Source organism: Ursus maritimus, unplaced genomic scaffold (genome assembly GCF_017311325.1).
Source record: "Ursus maritimus isolate PB19 unplaced genomic scaffold, ASM1731132v1 scaffold_6, whole genome shotgun sequence".
NCBI lineage: Eukaryota > Metazoa > Chordata > Mammalia > Carnivora > Ursidae > Ursus > Ursus maritimus.
Genome location: NW_024426774.1, coordinates 50908997 through 50922716, shown reverse-complemented (window position 1 = coordinate 50922716; position 13720 = coordinate 50908997). Strand labels below are relative to the sequence as shown.

Here is a 13720-nt window from a genome sequence, read left to right as displayed (position 1 = left end):
ACTATACCATATCAGCTTGCTTAATAATCCATTAACTATTAGGTGATAGATTAAACAAATTTGTGAACCTCATGATGGTATTTAAAATAATTCATGGGCGCCTGGGTGGCACAGTCGTTAAGCGTCTGCCTTCAGCTCAGGGCGTGATCCTGGTGCTCTGGGATCGAGCCCCACATCAGGCTCCTCAGCTGGGGGCCTGCTTCTTCCTCTCCCACTCCCCCTGCTTGTGTTCCCTCTCTCGCTGGCTGTCTCTCTCTCTGTCAAATAAATAAATAAAATCTTTTAAAAAAATAAAATAATTCAGTTATGGGGTGCCTCGCTGACTCAGAAGAGCATGCAACTCTTGATCTTGGGTTCATAAGCCCCACGTTGGGTGTAGAGATTACTAAATAAATTTTAAAAAATAAATAAAGTAACACTGTGTATCTGTTGGCTAGTTATTTAAGGAACTTAGAATCTTTTTAAAGCAAGGTGGATTTTAATGGGGTCTTACTACCTCCTTATAGCCTCCTAGCGCCCTGAGCTCTACATCCTTAGCGGTGCAGTGAAAAGCCATATTACTTAGCATAGAATTATGGTGTGGAGACATAGCAAAACAGATCGTGAAGAGATATATTGGGAAAGTACCTTAAAGAATGGTGATCATAAAGGCTGCTTTTCTGGCTTTGAAATATAACTGTACCCATGTGGTAGACCTTTATATAGATTCACAGATATAGTCTGTGTGGTAAGCCTTAAGGGAAAGGTACCCAAGAGAGAGAAATATTTGGAATGAGTTAAAGAAAGAAAAGACATTTTGAATTTTTTATTTTTGATTTACTAGTATGACAAACTGAAGTAAATCTTTCTCTTTTCTATTTCTTAGTACTGCTGGCGGTGGACAGGTTTTAACTTCGGCTTTGACCTGCTCGTAACTTATACCAACCGATACATCATTTTCAAACGCAATACACTGAATCAGCCATGTAGTGGATCTGTCAGTTTACAACCTCGAAGGAGCATAGCATTTAGGTAGGATGAAATTTCCCTGTCCCACTCCTCCTCACTCCAGAAAAAATACAAGAAATAAAATAAAACCTGTTACTTCATGCCAACAGTAGTAGAGTTTTGGTAAGATATAGTATATATGAAAGTGCAAGGAAATATTAAGGTTCTGTTCCTGTGAAATGTTAGTAATAATCAAAATCAAAAAGCCTGGATCTGGTATGTCAGAAAGAATAGGCTGGAATATGAATGATAGAAGATTGATAATAGGCTTGAAGCTGTTGCCTTGCTGCTGTTCTTGCAAATTAAAGGTCCAGAATGGAAAGACTGCAAGGTATTTCTCTAGGAAAACATATCTGGTATTGTATTTTACTTTCCGTGGGATTTCATATGTCCAGCTTTGCCTGATAGTTTTGCTGGCTATCTTTCTGGAGAGGATGCTGACAAATTGGAAAATAGCTTAATGGCAGATTTTTTATTTTATTTTATTTTTTTTTTTAAAGATTTTATTTATTTATTTGACAGAGAGAGAGACAGCCAGTGAGAGAGGGAACACAAGCAGGGGGAGTGGGAGAGGAAGAAGCAGGCTTCCAGCAGAGGAGCCTGATGTGGGGCTCGATCCCATAACGCTGGGATCACGCCCTGAGCCGAAGGCAGACGCTTAACCGCTGTGCCACCCAGGCGCCCCTAATGGCAGATTTTTTAAGTCATATATTTATACTTACCTTAAACCATATGCAAAAATTAACTCCAAATGGATCAGAGACCTAAACATAAGAGCTGAAACTATAAAACAACTCTTGGAAGAAAACATAGGGGAAAAGTTTCTTGACGTTGGATTTGGCAATGATTTCTTCAATATGACACCAAAGCATAGGCAACAAAAGAAAAAAATAAATTGGACTTAATCAAAATTAAAAGCTCTTATGTATCAAAGGATAATATCACAAGAGTAAAAAGGCAACCTAGAGAATGGGAGAAAATATTTACTAACCATGTATCTGAAAAGGAGCTAATATCCAGACTATCTAGAGAACTGCTAAAACTCCACAGAAAGACAAACAGCCTCATTCAAACATGGGCAGCAGACTTAAATAAACATTTCTCCAGAGAAGATATGCAGATGGTGAATAAGCGTCTTTTCAAGCATGAAAAGATGCTCAACATCCCTAATCATCAGAGAAACGCAAATCAAAGTCACAGTGAGATACCACCTCAAACCCGTTAGGAGGGTTATTGTCAAAAACAAAACAAAAAGTGTTGATGAGGATGTGGAGAAATTGGACCTTTGTGCATTGCTGGTGAGAATGTAAAATGGTGTATCCTTTGTGGAGAATGAAATGGCGGGTGTTTCCTCAAAAAATTAAACATAGAATTACCATGTGATCCAGCAATTCCTCTTCTGGGTAATTACCCAAAAGCATTGTAAGGAGGGACTGGTACAGATATTATTAGTACATTCATTTTCACAGCAGCCTTATTTACAATGGCCAGAAAGTGGAAGCAACCCAAGTGTCCATCAAAGATGTCCATGTAGATGTTGTCCATACCTACAATGGGATTTTATTTAGCCTTGAAATGGAAGGAAATTCTTACACATGCATCAACATGAATCTTGACGACATTATGTTAAGTGACACAAGCCGGTCACAAAAGAATAGGTACTGTATGATTCCACTCACATGAGGTACCTGGAGTAGACAAGATCGTAGAGAAAGTAGAATGGTGATTGTCAGGGGCCAAGTGGGGGGAAATGGGGAATTCGTGTTCACCGGGTACAGAGTTTCAGATGGAAAGATGAAAAAGTTCTGGAGATGGATGGCAGTGATGATTGCAGAACAGTGTGACTGTATGTAATGCTGAGAACTATACACTTAGAAATGGTTAAAATGGTAAATTTTATGTATATTCTACCACAGGAAAGACATTTATAAGTTATTTTATATCCCAGTATGTATAATAGCTCAAGCTTACAAATCTCTAAGGGGATCAGTTTAGAATTTGAAGAGACTTTTTAAAATCTTTTATCAAATAAAAGAGTATGAAGAGAAAAGTAAATATTAAAGTGAGGGAGGGCTTGTTTGAATTAATCTGTGGTAAAAAAAATCATATGTTTAGGGACGCCTGGCTGGCTCAGTGGGTGGAGCATGCAACTCCTGATCTTGGGGTTGTGGGTTTGAGCCCCACTTTGGGTGCAGAGATTACTTAAAGTCTTAAAAAAAAAATCATACATTTATCTGTATTGTTTTTTTAATCCTAGGTTACGTTTAGCCTCTTTTGACAGTAGTGGAAAACTAATATGTAGCAGAACAACTGGCTATCAGATACTTACACTTGAAAAGGACCAGGTATGTTTGATTACTTTTGTGTTGTTTGGTAATAGTATCTGTCTTTTGAATCCTCTTTTGAAAGTTCTTAAGTAGAATTAACATCTGATTTAAAGATTGGTTTAAAAGTTTTTTAAAGGTAGAGATGGAAATACCATGTTCGCGTATGCATAACTTACCCCCATTTTATTACAAGTGTAACTAAGACAAAAAAAGAAAAAAGGCAACAAAGTTTGATTTGAGGGGCAGAGAAAAGCTGATAATAGGGAAATAATTGTTTATCCTGAATAACTTCTTCAAAAAGTTATGAATCTTGATTGCTTTATCTGTTGCGCTCATAAATGCGTTTACTTACAGATTAACAGCGAACACCTTAAAGATGATCCAGTATGTCTGCATAACTCCTGAATATTAAGAGAGCATGATCCTCTCGCACAATAGATTTCTAAAGTAGCAAGCATCTGTAATGTTCCCCAAACTCTCTCTAAATCCATTTGTTTCTTCATACATCACATGCATGCGGAAGTTTCAAAATGTCATGAAAGGGAAGTAAATCATTTTCAAAAAGTAATATGAGAGCTGTTAAAATATTAACGAAGCTTAGGGGCACCTGGGGGGCTCAGTTGGTTAAGCACCTTCAGCTCAGGTCATGATCCCAGGGTCCTGGAATCGACCCCTGCCTTGGGCTCCCTGCTCCGAGGGAAGCCTGCTTCTCCCTCTCCCTCTACCTGCTGCTCCCCCTGCTCGTGCTCACTGGCATATGCGCTCTCATGCACGCTCTCTTGCTTTCTCTCTCAGATAAATAAATACATAAATAATCTTTAAAAAAATATTAAGGACGTTTACTTCTGTTAAAACTAACCACCATTCCAAGGGACATACTGTTTTAATAAAGGGTTCAGAGCCTATAGTTCACATAAATTATTAGAAGTTAGCCGTTTTCTTCAGACTGAAGAGCCTCTTAACAGAACATCAGCATTTAGCACTGCAGGGAACCTTGGAGTGATAGTTCTGACCTCACATAGCTTGTATGAGAACTCCTTTAACAACATTCTGACGGAGGATCCTCCACTTGTTGTTGCAATTCTAGCAACAGAGAGTGGACTCTCTCACATGGTAGGTAGTATTTGAGAAGGTATATATACCTTATATAATAAGAAAAGTTCAAATCTGCCTTCAGTAGAACTCTCTTGGTCCCCCTGGCACCCTCTGGAGCTTCATGAACAATGATTATCTTTACTTTCTATCTGGAACTTCTTAAAAAATACTGTCATGGCTCAAAGCAGCCAGAGATTTTAAAACACCAGGCCAAGATAATAGTTGTATTTCAGGGGTTTCTTGAGTTGTTCATTCAGCAAACATTTGAGTCCCTGCTGTGTGCTAGGTTCTCTGCCACCCAGGCGCCCCTGATTTTTGTGTATTTTATAGCTATCACAGGACTGTGCCGTCAAATGAAGGATCTCAGCAATGTGGAAGAAGGATTAGAGACACGGTAATAGGTGAAAGATGATTTAGAAGCTATTGCTATAATCCAGATAAAGCATGAAAACCTTAACTTAAGAAGGTAGCAATGGGGGTGAAGAAATGTTGATGGGTTCTGGAAATAAAGCAGTGCAGTTGATAGAATTTGGTGCCTAATTGTGTGAAGGTGAGAGAGTAAAGTTAGTTCCCAGGGATGCCTGGGTGGCTCAGTCAGTTAAGTGTCTGCCTTTGGCTCAGGTCATGATCCCAGGGATCTGGGATTGAATCCCGCTCAGCGGGGAGCCTGCTTCTCCGTCTGCTGCTCCCCCTGCTTGTGTGCTCTCTCTCTCTGACAAATAAATAAATAAAATCTTTTTAAAAAAATAGTTTCTAGTATTCTGACTTGGGCAACTTGATTTATAGTAGTTTTCCTTTGATTTGACTTATAGGAAGGAAAGTGAACATGACAAAATGCGGGTGAAAAGATGATGAATTCAGTTTAAGCCATATTTAATTAGAGGGCATTGAGATGAAAGTGTGATGGGTGGGGGATAAATGGGTCTGGGGTTTACAAGCAATGCCTGGGCTGGAAATAATGACTGGATGAGATAGCCTCTAGGAAATGTGTAGAGACTCTAACAAGACAGAAACCTAGGGGACACTGGTATTTGAGGGGTGGGCAAGAAAAGTAACCTGGTGAGACATTGAAGAGCTGGGATGGGGAGTCAAAGCCAGATTGCAAGAGTGAAAGTATAGATGGCCCATAAAGAAGAGGTAGTAGCCAGTAGCTGCTGGTTTGAATTGGAGTTGCTTTATGTCTAAGTGAAGATTTCCAGTAGAGAGTTAGATGTATAGGTCCTGGAATTTAGACCTAGATGAAGAATGTGGGGAAGTAATAGAGCTCTAGGACATAGGTGGTGAGCCTCAGAGAAGCAGGGATTTGTACATGAAGATGGAGAAGTAACAGTCTGGAAGTAGAAATGGAAACATAGGAAGATGCCACCACTCTGTCTGATGCTGTGATCTGTGGGCTTCTCAGCTTTCACCCTGTAGTGGAAGAAAGAAAATGGAAATTTATGGTGCTTCAGTGCAAACATAGATGTAAATTGAGCCCTCGGGCGGAGTTAAGGGTTTAGTAAAGCTATGATTAAATCTGTCTAGTTTGGGGCTAGGGATTGGGAATTAATACAACCTAATATTCAGAAATCATTGTGTCCTTTCAGCTCTCAAGTAACGTCCACATGGCTCTGCTCTTTTCCAAAAGTTGGCACTTAGACCTACCCTCACCCCCAGCCCTAACTATATTGAAAAACTAGAATCTTCCTTGGAGTTTTGTTTTGTTGTAGCTCTGAATCGTGGTTTTTATCATCAAATAAACATATTGTCAAAGCATATGTCCTCAACAAATTTAGTAAGTATGCCTTCACCTGGGTTGTAGCCGTAAGCTTTGTCTAGGCCAAGGTGTCTCAGGCATCTCAAGACCAACTATGTTTGACATCATTCCTTTCTGCTAACCCTGTTAGTACCGTCAGGCTAGGTGATCGGCTCACTTGACCCATCATCTCACCCATCTTGTTCACGAACATTTTTTTTTAAAAACGCCACTTTCCCTGATTTGGGATATATGGAGATGTGTGTGTGTGTGTGTGTGTGTGTGTGTGTGTGTGTGTGTGTGTTCCTTACCTTCTTGATCCAGTTTATTTGGCTTTCCCCCCAATACAGAAGCTATGTCCAGTTAAGCCTACATCAGTAATTCAAGTGTTCCAGTGTGTTCGTCTCTCTTCATTGGAGGAGTATCATCCTTAGTAAAAATTAAACACTCAAGGCTTAAACAGTGTTTAATAGTATGTTCTTCAAAATGTATAAAATAAGGCAAAACTAATGTATAGTACTGCAGAGAGTGTATCTAAGTATTCAAAAAGGAGAAGTTGCAGTGCTGCTCCTTTTACTCTGAAGACTCACTCCGTTCACCAAATGCTGTTGGCACAGGGTTCCACGTGGAGGTGTGTAGAATGAGAGATGGTTGTGTTTGTGCTTCTTGGATACAGGAGCAGCTCCTGTCTCTGTGAGATTTCAAGGCATTCTCATGTGTTCTGATGTAACTGAGCCCGAAATTGATTTTACATGATAATGTATTTTACATTCCAAGAGACAAATAATATGTTTGCATTAGAGACAGTGGAAAATCTTAGACAAGAGTGGGAACGTGGGAACCATGCTTGTTGGTGCTAATAATGGCTTCCCACCTTCTTCCCATTTATTTGCTATACCTAAAGGCCATCAAGAGATGAATCCAAAATGCTATATATTTCTCGACTATATCTGTTCCTAAGATATGTAGGTACTCAATAGAAATTTTTCAATAATGAAGATAATGACCACTACGGAGTACTTCATATGTGGCTGGCTTTGCTGAGTCCTCTGTGTGCATTGTCTCATTTAATCCTCACTATAATCGTGTGAGGTGGGTATTTTTATTTATTTTACAGTAAGGAAACTGCAGTTGACAAGTCATTGACTTGCCCAATGCCACAGCTAGTAGATGGGAGTTTCAAGGTTAGAATAGTGCCTTTGAGGCTTCAGATGCAAGCTCTTAACCACTGTATGATCTCCTTCAGTTTACTCAGTTCAACAGTTTGGTTTTCTGTTTTCTGTTTGTCTTGTCATTAAAGCTACAAATTTGTTTTATAGGAACAAGTAGTGATGAACTTGGACAGCAGGCTTCTGATCTTCCCTTTATACATCTGCTGTAACTTCCTGTATATATCACCAGAAAAAAGAACTGAAAACAGTTGTCATCCAGAAAATCCAGAAAACTGAGGATCTCATCAGCTGGAAACAGTAGCACTTTGAAAACTTTTTCGGCCAGCTTTAATTTAATGGCCCTACTGATATTCACATCTAAGGTGACTAACAATGACAAAGGCCTTATGAACTGTACAGATAATACAGAAGACTATTCTTATGCTCATTACATTTCTATGCATATGTGAAAAAAACGTTTTAAAGCCAAGAGAATATCTGTCAAACCATTTCTGTTATAAAGATGTTGACTCGTGCTTTTAATTTTTAAGCATCAGTAGAAAATCGCTGTAGGTAATTTCACATGGCAGCCTAATATAGATTTAATTTTTTGTTTAAACTCGGATCCTACCTAATGTTAGTGAATGTCAGTTATCTATCTGTAAATTTATTTTTATTTGGCTAAAAGAATGCTTAAGGAACAATTCGAATGGCTAATTATAAATGCTCTTTCAGTTGGTGCGTTTAAATCTGTCCTTTAATTTTTTCAACTGCTCTTTATGATTCCTCCTCATATTCTGATATCCCTCCAAGTTGTGCTTGTTTTTAGTCATTAAATACTTTTTTGTGGTTTTGGAGACTAAGGTGGGGGACTTTTTATTTAACGTAAGCATTTTCATGCTATTTTATTTTGCTTTTAATTTAGCTTTCTTAGTATTTTTAACAAAATCAGCTTTAGACTTTCAAATGAACTTGAATGGGGGAGAAAATCAGTTTGAACCTGACGATATTTCTTTGCCTTACATGGTCTTTTTTTTGACATGCTGTACTTTATTCTTAGGTCGTGGATTATTTATGTACCAAATATTACACCTTAAACATTTTCATATTCTCTCATCTTCAGAATTATTTATTTCAAATTTTGGTTGGGAATCCTATTTCCTACTTAAGCTCAGGACCTTATAACCTCTGAATTGAGTGCCTTTGAGTTACACATGCTAATAGAAATTTCATAGTATATGTAAATAAGGTTGGAGGATCTCATATAGAAGCTTACAATAAAGCATTAATGTAAAAATAGAACTTATTTTTGTCAAAAAGGGGATGTACACTTGTCATGATTTATATGTTTGCTTCTTGTGTTTACTGCTATTTTGCAAATAGCCATGCTCATCTTCCTTCCAGAGTAAATGCTTTTTGTGGTTAATATATATTTTTAGTATGTTTTAAAAATTGGGAATCATTTTTATGTATCTGTACAAATAATAAATACCCATTTGGAAAAAATAAATAAGCTCTTATATAAAATGGACAAAAAAAACTTAGTTGAAAACAATTTTTTTTCTTTCTAGTTAGATTTAACTTTTGGAATTTAATAGTTTTTCTTCCCCAGTAATAGGGTCCATAGCTTCATAAATTGCTTTTCTCCTTTCAAAATTCATCCTCTTTGACTTAAAGGAACCTTTTTTTTTTTTAATTTTTTTTTTTTTTTTTTAAGATTTTTATTTATTTATTTGACAGAGATAGAGACAGCCAGGGAGAGAGGGAACACAAGCAGGGGGACTGGGAGAGGAAGAAGCAGGCTCATAGCGGAGGAGCCTGACGTGGGGCTCGATCCCATAACGTCGGGATCACGCCCTGAGCCGAAGGCAGACGCTTAACTGCTGTGCCACCCAGGCGCCCCTAAAGGAACCTTTTAAATGCCTCCCCCCCACCCCCCAAACTGTAACTTAAATGTTTTAAATACAATAATTTAGCTTATCAAGAGGCTGCTTTTCTTATTTTTATATATGGCTATAATTATATCTTTCATGAGATGCTTTTTTTCTGTCTTTTTCTAGCATCAGAGGTTCCTTGCTAAAAAATATAAATAACAAGCTTAATTTGAATTATGTGATTAATTGACTTTTTAGAAATCTTGGGAGTAAAGAGAAAGTTTGAGTGTATCAGTGAGTAAAATTAACTATTTCATCTCATTATATAAATTAACCAAATTTGAATTATCTATGGTTCCTGTCTTTGGTTCTTCCTAGCCAAATTGCTTACGTCGTCCACAAATAATAGCTACTTCTTCAATCACAAGTAGGTTGTGTTCTCATCTGAGAAATTGGTACTTGTCAGCTAATGATAGTAGAGATCTGCTTTTGTTTTTATTTCCTTAGCACCAACTTCTCATTCTTTTCAGCAGGAATATTTTCCATTAAGTATTAATAGTGTCAGCTGAATTATCATATAAACCATTATATATGAAAGCTTTTATGTTTGTCTGCCTTTGCCATATAGCCATTGCCAACTCTTTTCTTTAAGCTAATTTTTTAAGGCTAGAAAACGGTATTTACCCATTAACAATTATTATCAGTAACTTGGTTATTAGTATCAATTAATTTGGTTATCAGTAAAGAAAAGGTCCTTAGGAGAAAATATTCTAGAGTCTCATGCTAAATTATTAAAGAGGAATATGAACATACCTTTTTTTTTAATGAATTTGCCTTGAAACTTAGCAAGGTACAGGCAAAATTAAATGAAAAGTCGCTAGCTTTTAATTAAGTGTTCAGTGGCTAACATTTTATCACATTTTAAGTCTTTCAATGGGATTACCGTTATATATGAATGATTTTCAATATCAAGTGCAAAAGTGAGGTTACCTAGGGTCACTGTGGCTATTTTTTTAAGTTTTTATATGAATTCAAGGTAGTTAACATATAGCGTAGTACTGGTTTCAGGAGTAGAATTTAGCGATTCATCACTTAGATATGTAACACCCAGTGCTCATCCCATTTTTAAGGGCTTGAACTCAAGACCCTGAAATCAAGACCTGAGCTGAGATCAAGAGTCAGCCGCGTAACTGACTGAGCCACCCAGGAGTCCTTGTGGCTATTTAAATTTAAGTTAATTAAGATTAAATAAAAGTTAAAATTTACTTCCTCAGTCATACTAGGCACATTGTACTTAGTAACCACATGTAACTAGTGGCTACAGTATTGGACAGTGCAGATAGAGAATATTTCCATCGTTGCAGAAAGTTCTGTTGAACAGTTGGTCCAGAACACTGAACTGTTAATGTTGAAACTATGTCAAAAGTTACATTTCCTTAAAGATGAACCCATGTTAATAATAGATAATAGAGCCCGTGGTGCCAATGGTAGATCAAGTACTTGAAATGATAATGTTGATTCATAATTTCAAGTGATGTGGACCTAAAAAACAAAAGACATAGTACAGTTCCTCCTTAGCCAGAGACTTTGACATTTTTCCCAGGGTCCACCTGCAGGGGTATAAAAGCAAAAAGCCTCAAACATCATCAATCACTGTTAACTAGAGGTCAGACTGCATCTAATTTAGCGGGGAGATTACTGACTCAACAGCATGCTCCCACATGTAATGATAAAGTAAGATACTTTTGTAAAAGGTGGTGGTATTTTAAAAAATAAGACTAGCAAAGTAAAACAAAGTTTAACCAAGGCTAGAGAATAGTACATTTGCAGACAATCACAGATTGTTAATGTTGGTTCTTATGTAAGGTATATATATACTTTAAATACAGTTTGCCTTTATTGAAAAACTATTGTTTGGTTGGGGAGGGAACTTAAAAACAAGTGTGATCACAAGTGCTGACCCATCCCACTTGAATTCCATTAAAATGGAATAAGGGTACCTCAAACTATTCATCAGAAATATAAAGGATTTTCTTCCAGATGCAGTGCTGAAAGATATACAGTGCTGGATAACCTACATCCTGAGAGAAGGCAATTTGATCAGTAAGTAAGGAAGCCTTAGCAGAACTCAATTTCTGTCCCACATTTTAAAGGGGAAGGAGACCTCTGGAGACACACAATTTCTTTTCCCAGAGAAGGTTTAATCTCCTTTAGGCAATTTATTCCTTTGGTTTTTCCCTTTCTCTTCTGTATCTTTTTTTTCTCTATACTGACTCATTCACACCAATATTTAAATGTGCTTAGGGAGAAAGACAACTATCACATGATTTCTCTCATCTATGGAACATAAGAACTAGGATGATGGGTAGGGGAAGAAAGGGATAAAGAAAGGGGGGGTAATCAGAAGGGGGAATGAAACATGAGAGACTATGGACTTTGAGAAACAAACTGAGGGCTACAGAGGGGAGGGGGGTGGGGGAATGGGATAGGCCGGTGATGGGTAGTAAGGAGGGCACGTATTGCATGGTGCACTGGGTGTTATACACAACTAATGAATCATCGAGCCTTACATCAGAAACCGGGGATGTACTGTATGGTGACTAACATAATATAATAAAAAATAAAAAAAAAAAAGAAAGAAAGAAAGATTATGTATAAAGCATGCCTAGTAAAGATATGAGGTGCTCAATAAAAGAGGTAGCTGGTTCCAGGAAAAATAAATAAATAAATAAATAAATGTGCTTAGGTTTCTCACATCTTTGAAAAACCTTCAAACATTTACCTCCACCCATTGCCGAATTTTGCCCTGCATCAGTTAAACATCTCATAAGGGTTCTCCAAATTCTGTCTCCACTTCCAAACCCATGCACAACTCGACTCCACTAAAACTTCTGAATCAAAAAAGACTTTGTTGCTAAATTATATAGGTTAGATGTGTTTTTTTCATTCTTTTTAACTAACACTTAAAATTTACCACTTTATCCTCCTTAAAAAGCAGCCTTCTCTTAAACTTCTCTGACATCACACTCACCCAGTTCATTCTGTTTCTCTGCGCAGCCCTTAGTCTCCTTTTGGTGACTCATCTTAGTCTCCTCTGGCTGTCTCCAGGACCTTTTCTGTGTGAAGCGTGCACCAGGGGATATCATGCACTCAGATGGCTTCAAATGAACATCCGTATTCCGATTATTTTTTTAAAAGATTTTATTTATTTGAGAGAGAGAGAGCATGAGCACGGGGGAGGGACGGAGGAAGAAGCAGACTCCCTGCTGAGCAGGGAGCCCAACATAGGGCTCCATCCCAGGGCCCCGGGATCATGACCTGACCTGAGGGCAGATGCTTAACCGAATGAGCCACCCAGGCGCCCCTCTGATTATTTATTTTTCTGTAGTTCCAGCCTGGATCTTTCTAATGACCTTCAGATACACATCTAGTTGGCATCTCCTCCTGAGTGTTCAAAGTGGAACCTCAGATTAGCATGTCCAGATCTGAACATCATCTTTCTGAATTTATCATATATGCCTTATCTTAGCAAGTGATGCTACCATCTAGCTATCCAGTTTAACAAGCCAGAAACCTGGATGTCATTCTTGAACCTTCTAATCCCCTCATCATCTGCATCCAAAAATCACCAAGTTTTTCCTATTTTAGCAACTATTTCTCAAACTCAGCCACTTTCCACCTTACCTACTGATACCATTCTAGTACGTGCCGCTGTAAGTTCCAATCTGGATTATTTTACCAGTTTCCTTTTATAACCCCCTCTAGTCAAGTATCCACATCAAGTGTTCTCTGAATAAACTCAAATCTGATTCCCTCCCATCCTTAAAAACCCTCAAAAACTCCCTAATGCCTTTGCCTCAGGATAACTCTTTACCATAGTTTACAAGCCTATTCCAGCCTTTATATTTCCTCTCCCTTGCCTCTGACCCTCACACATTCAGGCTCCTCTACCTGGTCAATCTCTTCCATCTCTCCCTACAACTGCCACCCCATTTCTCCTGGCTAATTTCTACACCTTCTTAAGGTCTTGTTTGGACATTATTTCCTCTTAGAAACTTCTTGACAATCCTCCCCCTCGAAACCAGTTAGGGACCTGTCCTGTGCCCTCACAATAATCTAATTCTTCCCCTTTCAATGCACTTGCACGCTGTTTACTTGTGTGTTTCCCTCGCTGGACTGCAAGCTACTCAAGAGCGGACTTGTGTCTTTTTCACTGATTAATCCTCTGGTATATAGGTGTGCAATAAAGGTTTGTGTGAAAACTGTTAGTCATGCCTTTTTATTTATTTTTTGATGTTTTGTCATCCTTGCTGAGACTGCCCTTCCCAGGGCTAACTGTTCCTAGATACAGCAAATGTCTCTCTTTCTAGCCAATAAAAGCCCAAACCCTCCAACCACCTTCTTTATCAAACTTTCACAAGCCAAGGCCATATTGCTCTGCTCTAACGACCCCAGGGCCAGGTACCAAACAACTCAGGATAGCCCCTACGTCCCAAAGCCCACTGAAATTTTTCTAACTAATCTCAAATCTCTTAGCTCAGGGCACCTGGG

The 13720-nt window shown here is 38.2% G+C and overlaps 1 protein-coding gene across 1 annotated transcript in view; it reads left to right on the top strand.

Moving 5' to 3' along the window:
• The window catches only part of GMCL1 (germ cell-less 1, spermatogenesis associated), a 35007-nt gene extending 26606 nt beyond the window's left edge, over window positions 1-8401 (top strand). Inside the window, exons 12-14 of the mRNA XM_008700474.2 lie at window positions 866-1011; window positions 3245-3332; window positions 7464-8401. Of these exons, the coding sequence (XP_008698696.2) occupies window positions 866-1011; window positions 3245-3332; window positions 7464-7592 (363 nt within the window). The 3' untranslated portion in view covers window positions 7593-8401. The remainder of the gene's footprint in view (window positions 1-865; window positions 1012-3244; window positions 3333-7463) is intronic.
• Window positions 8402-13720: the final 5319 nt, after the last annotated feature.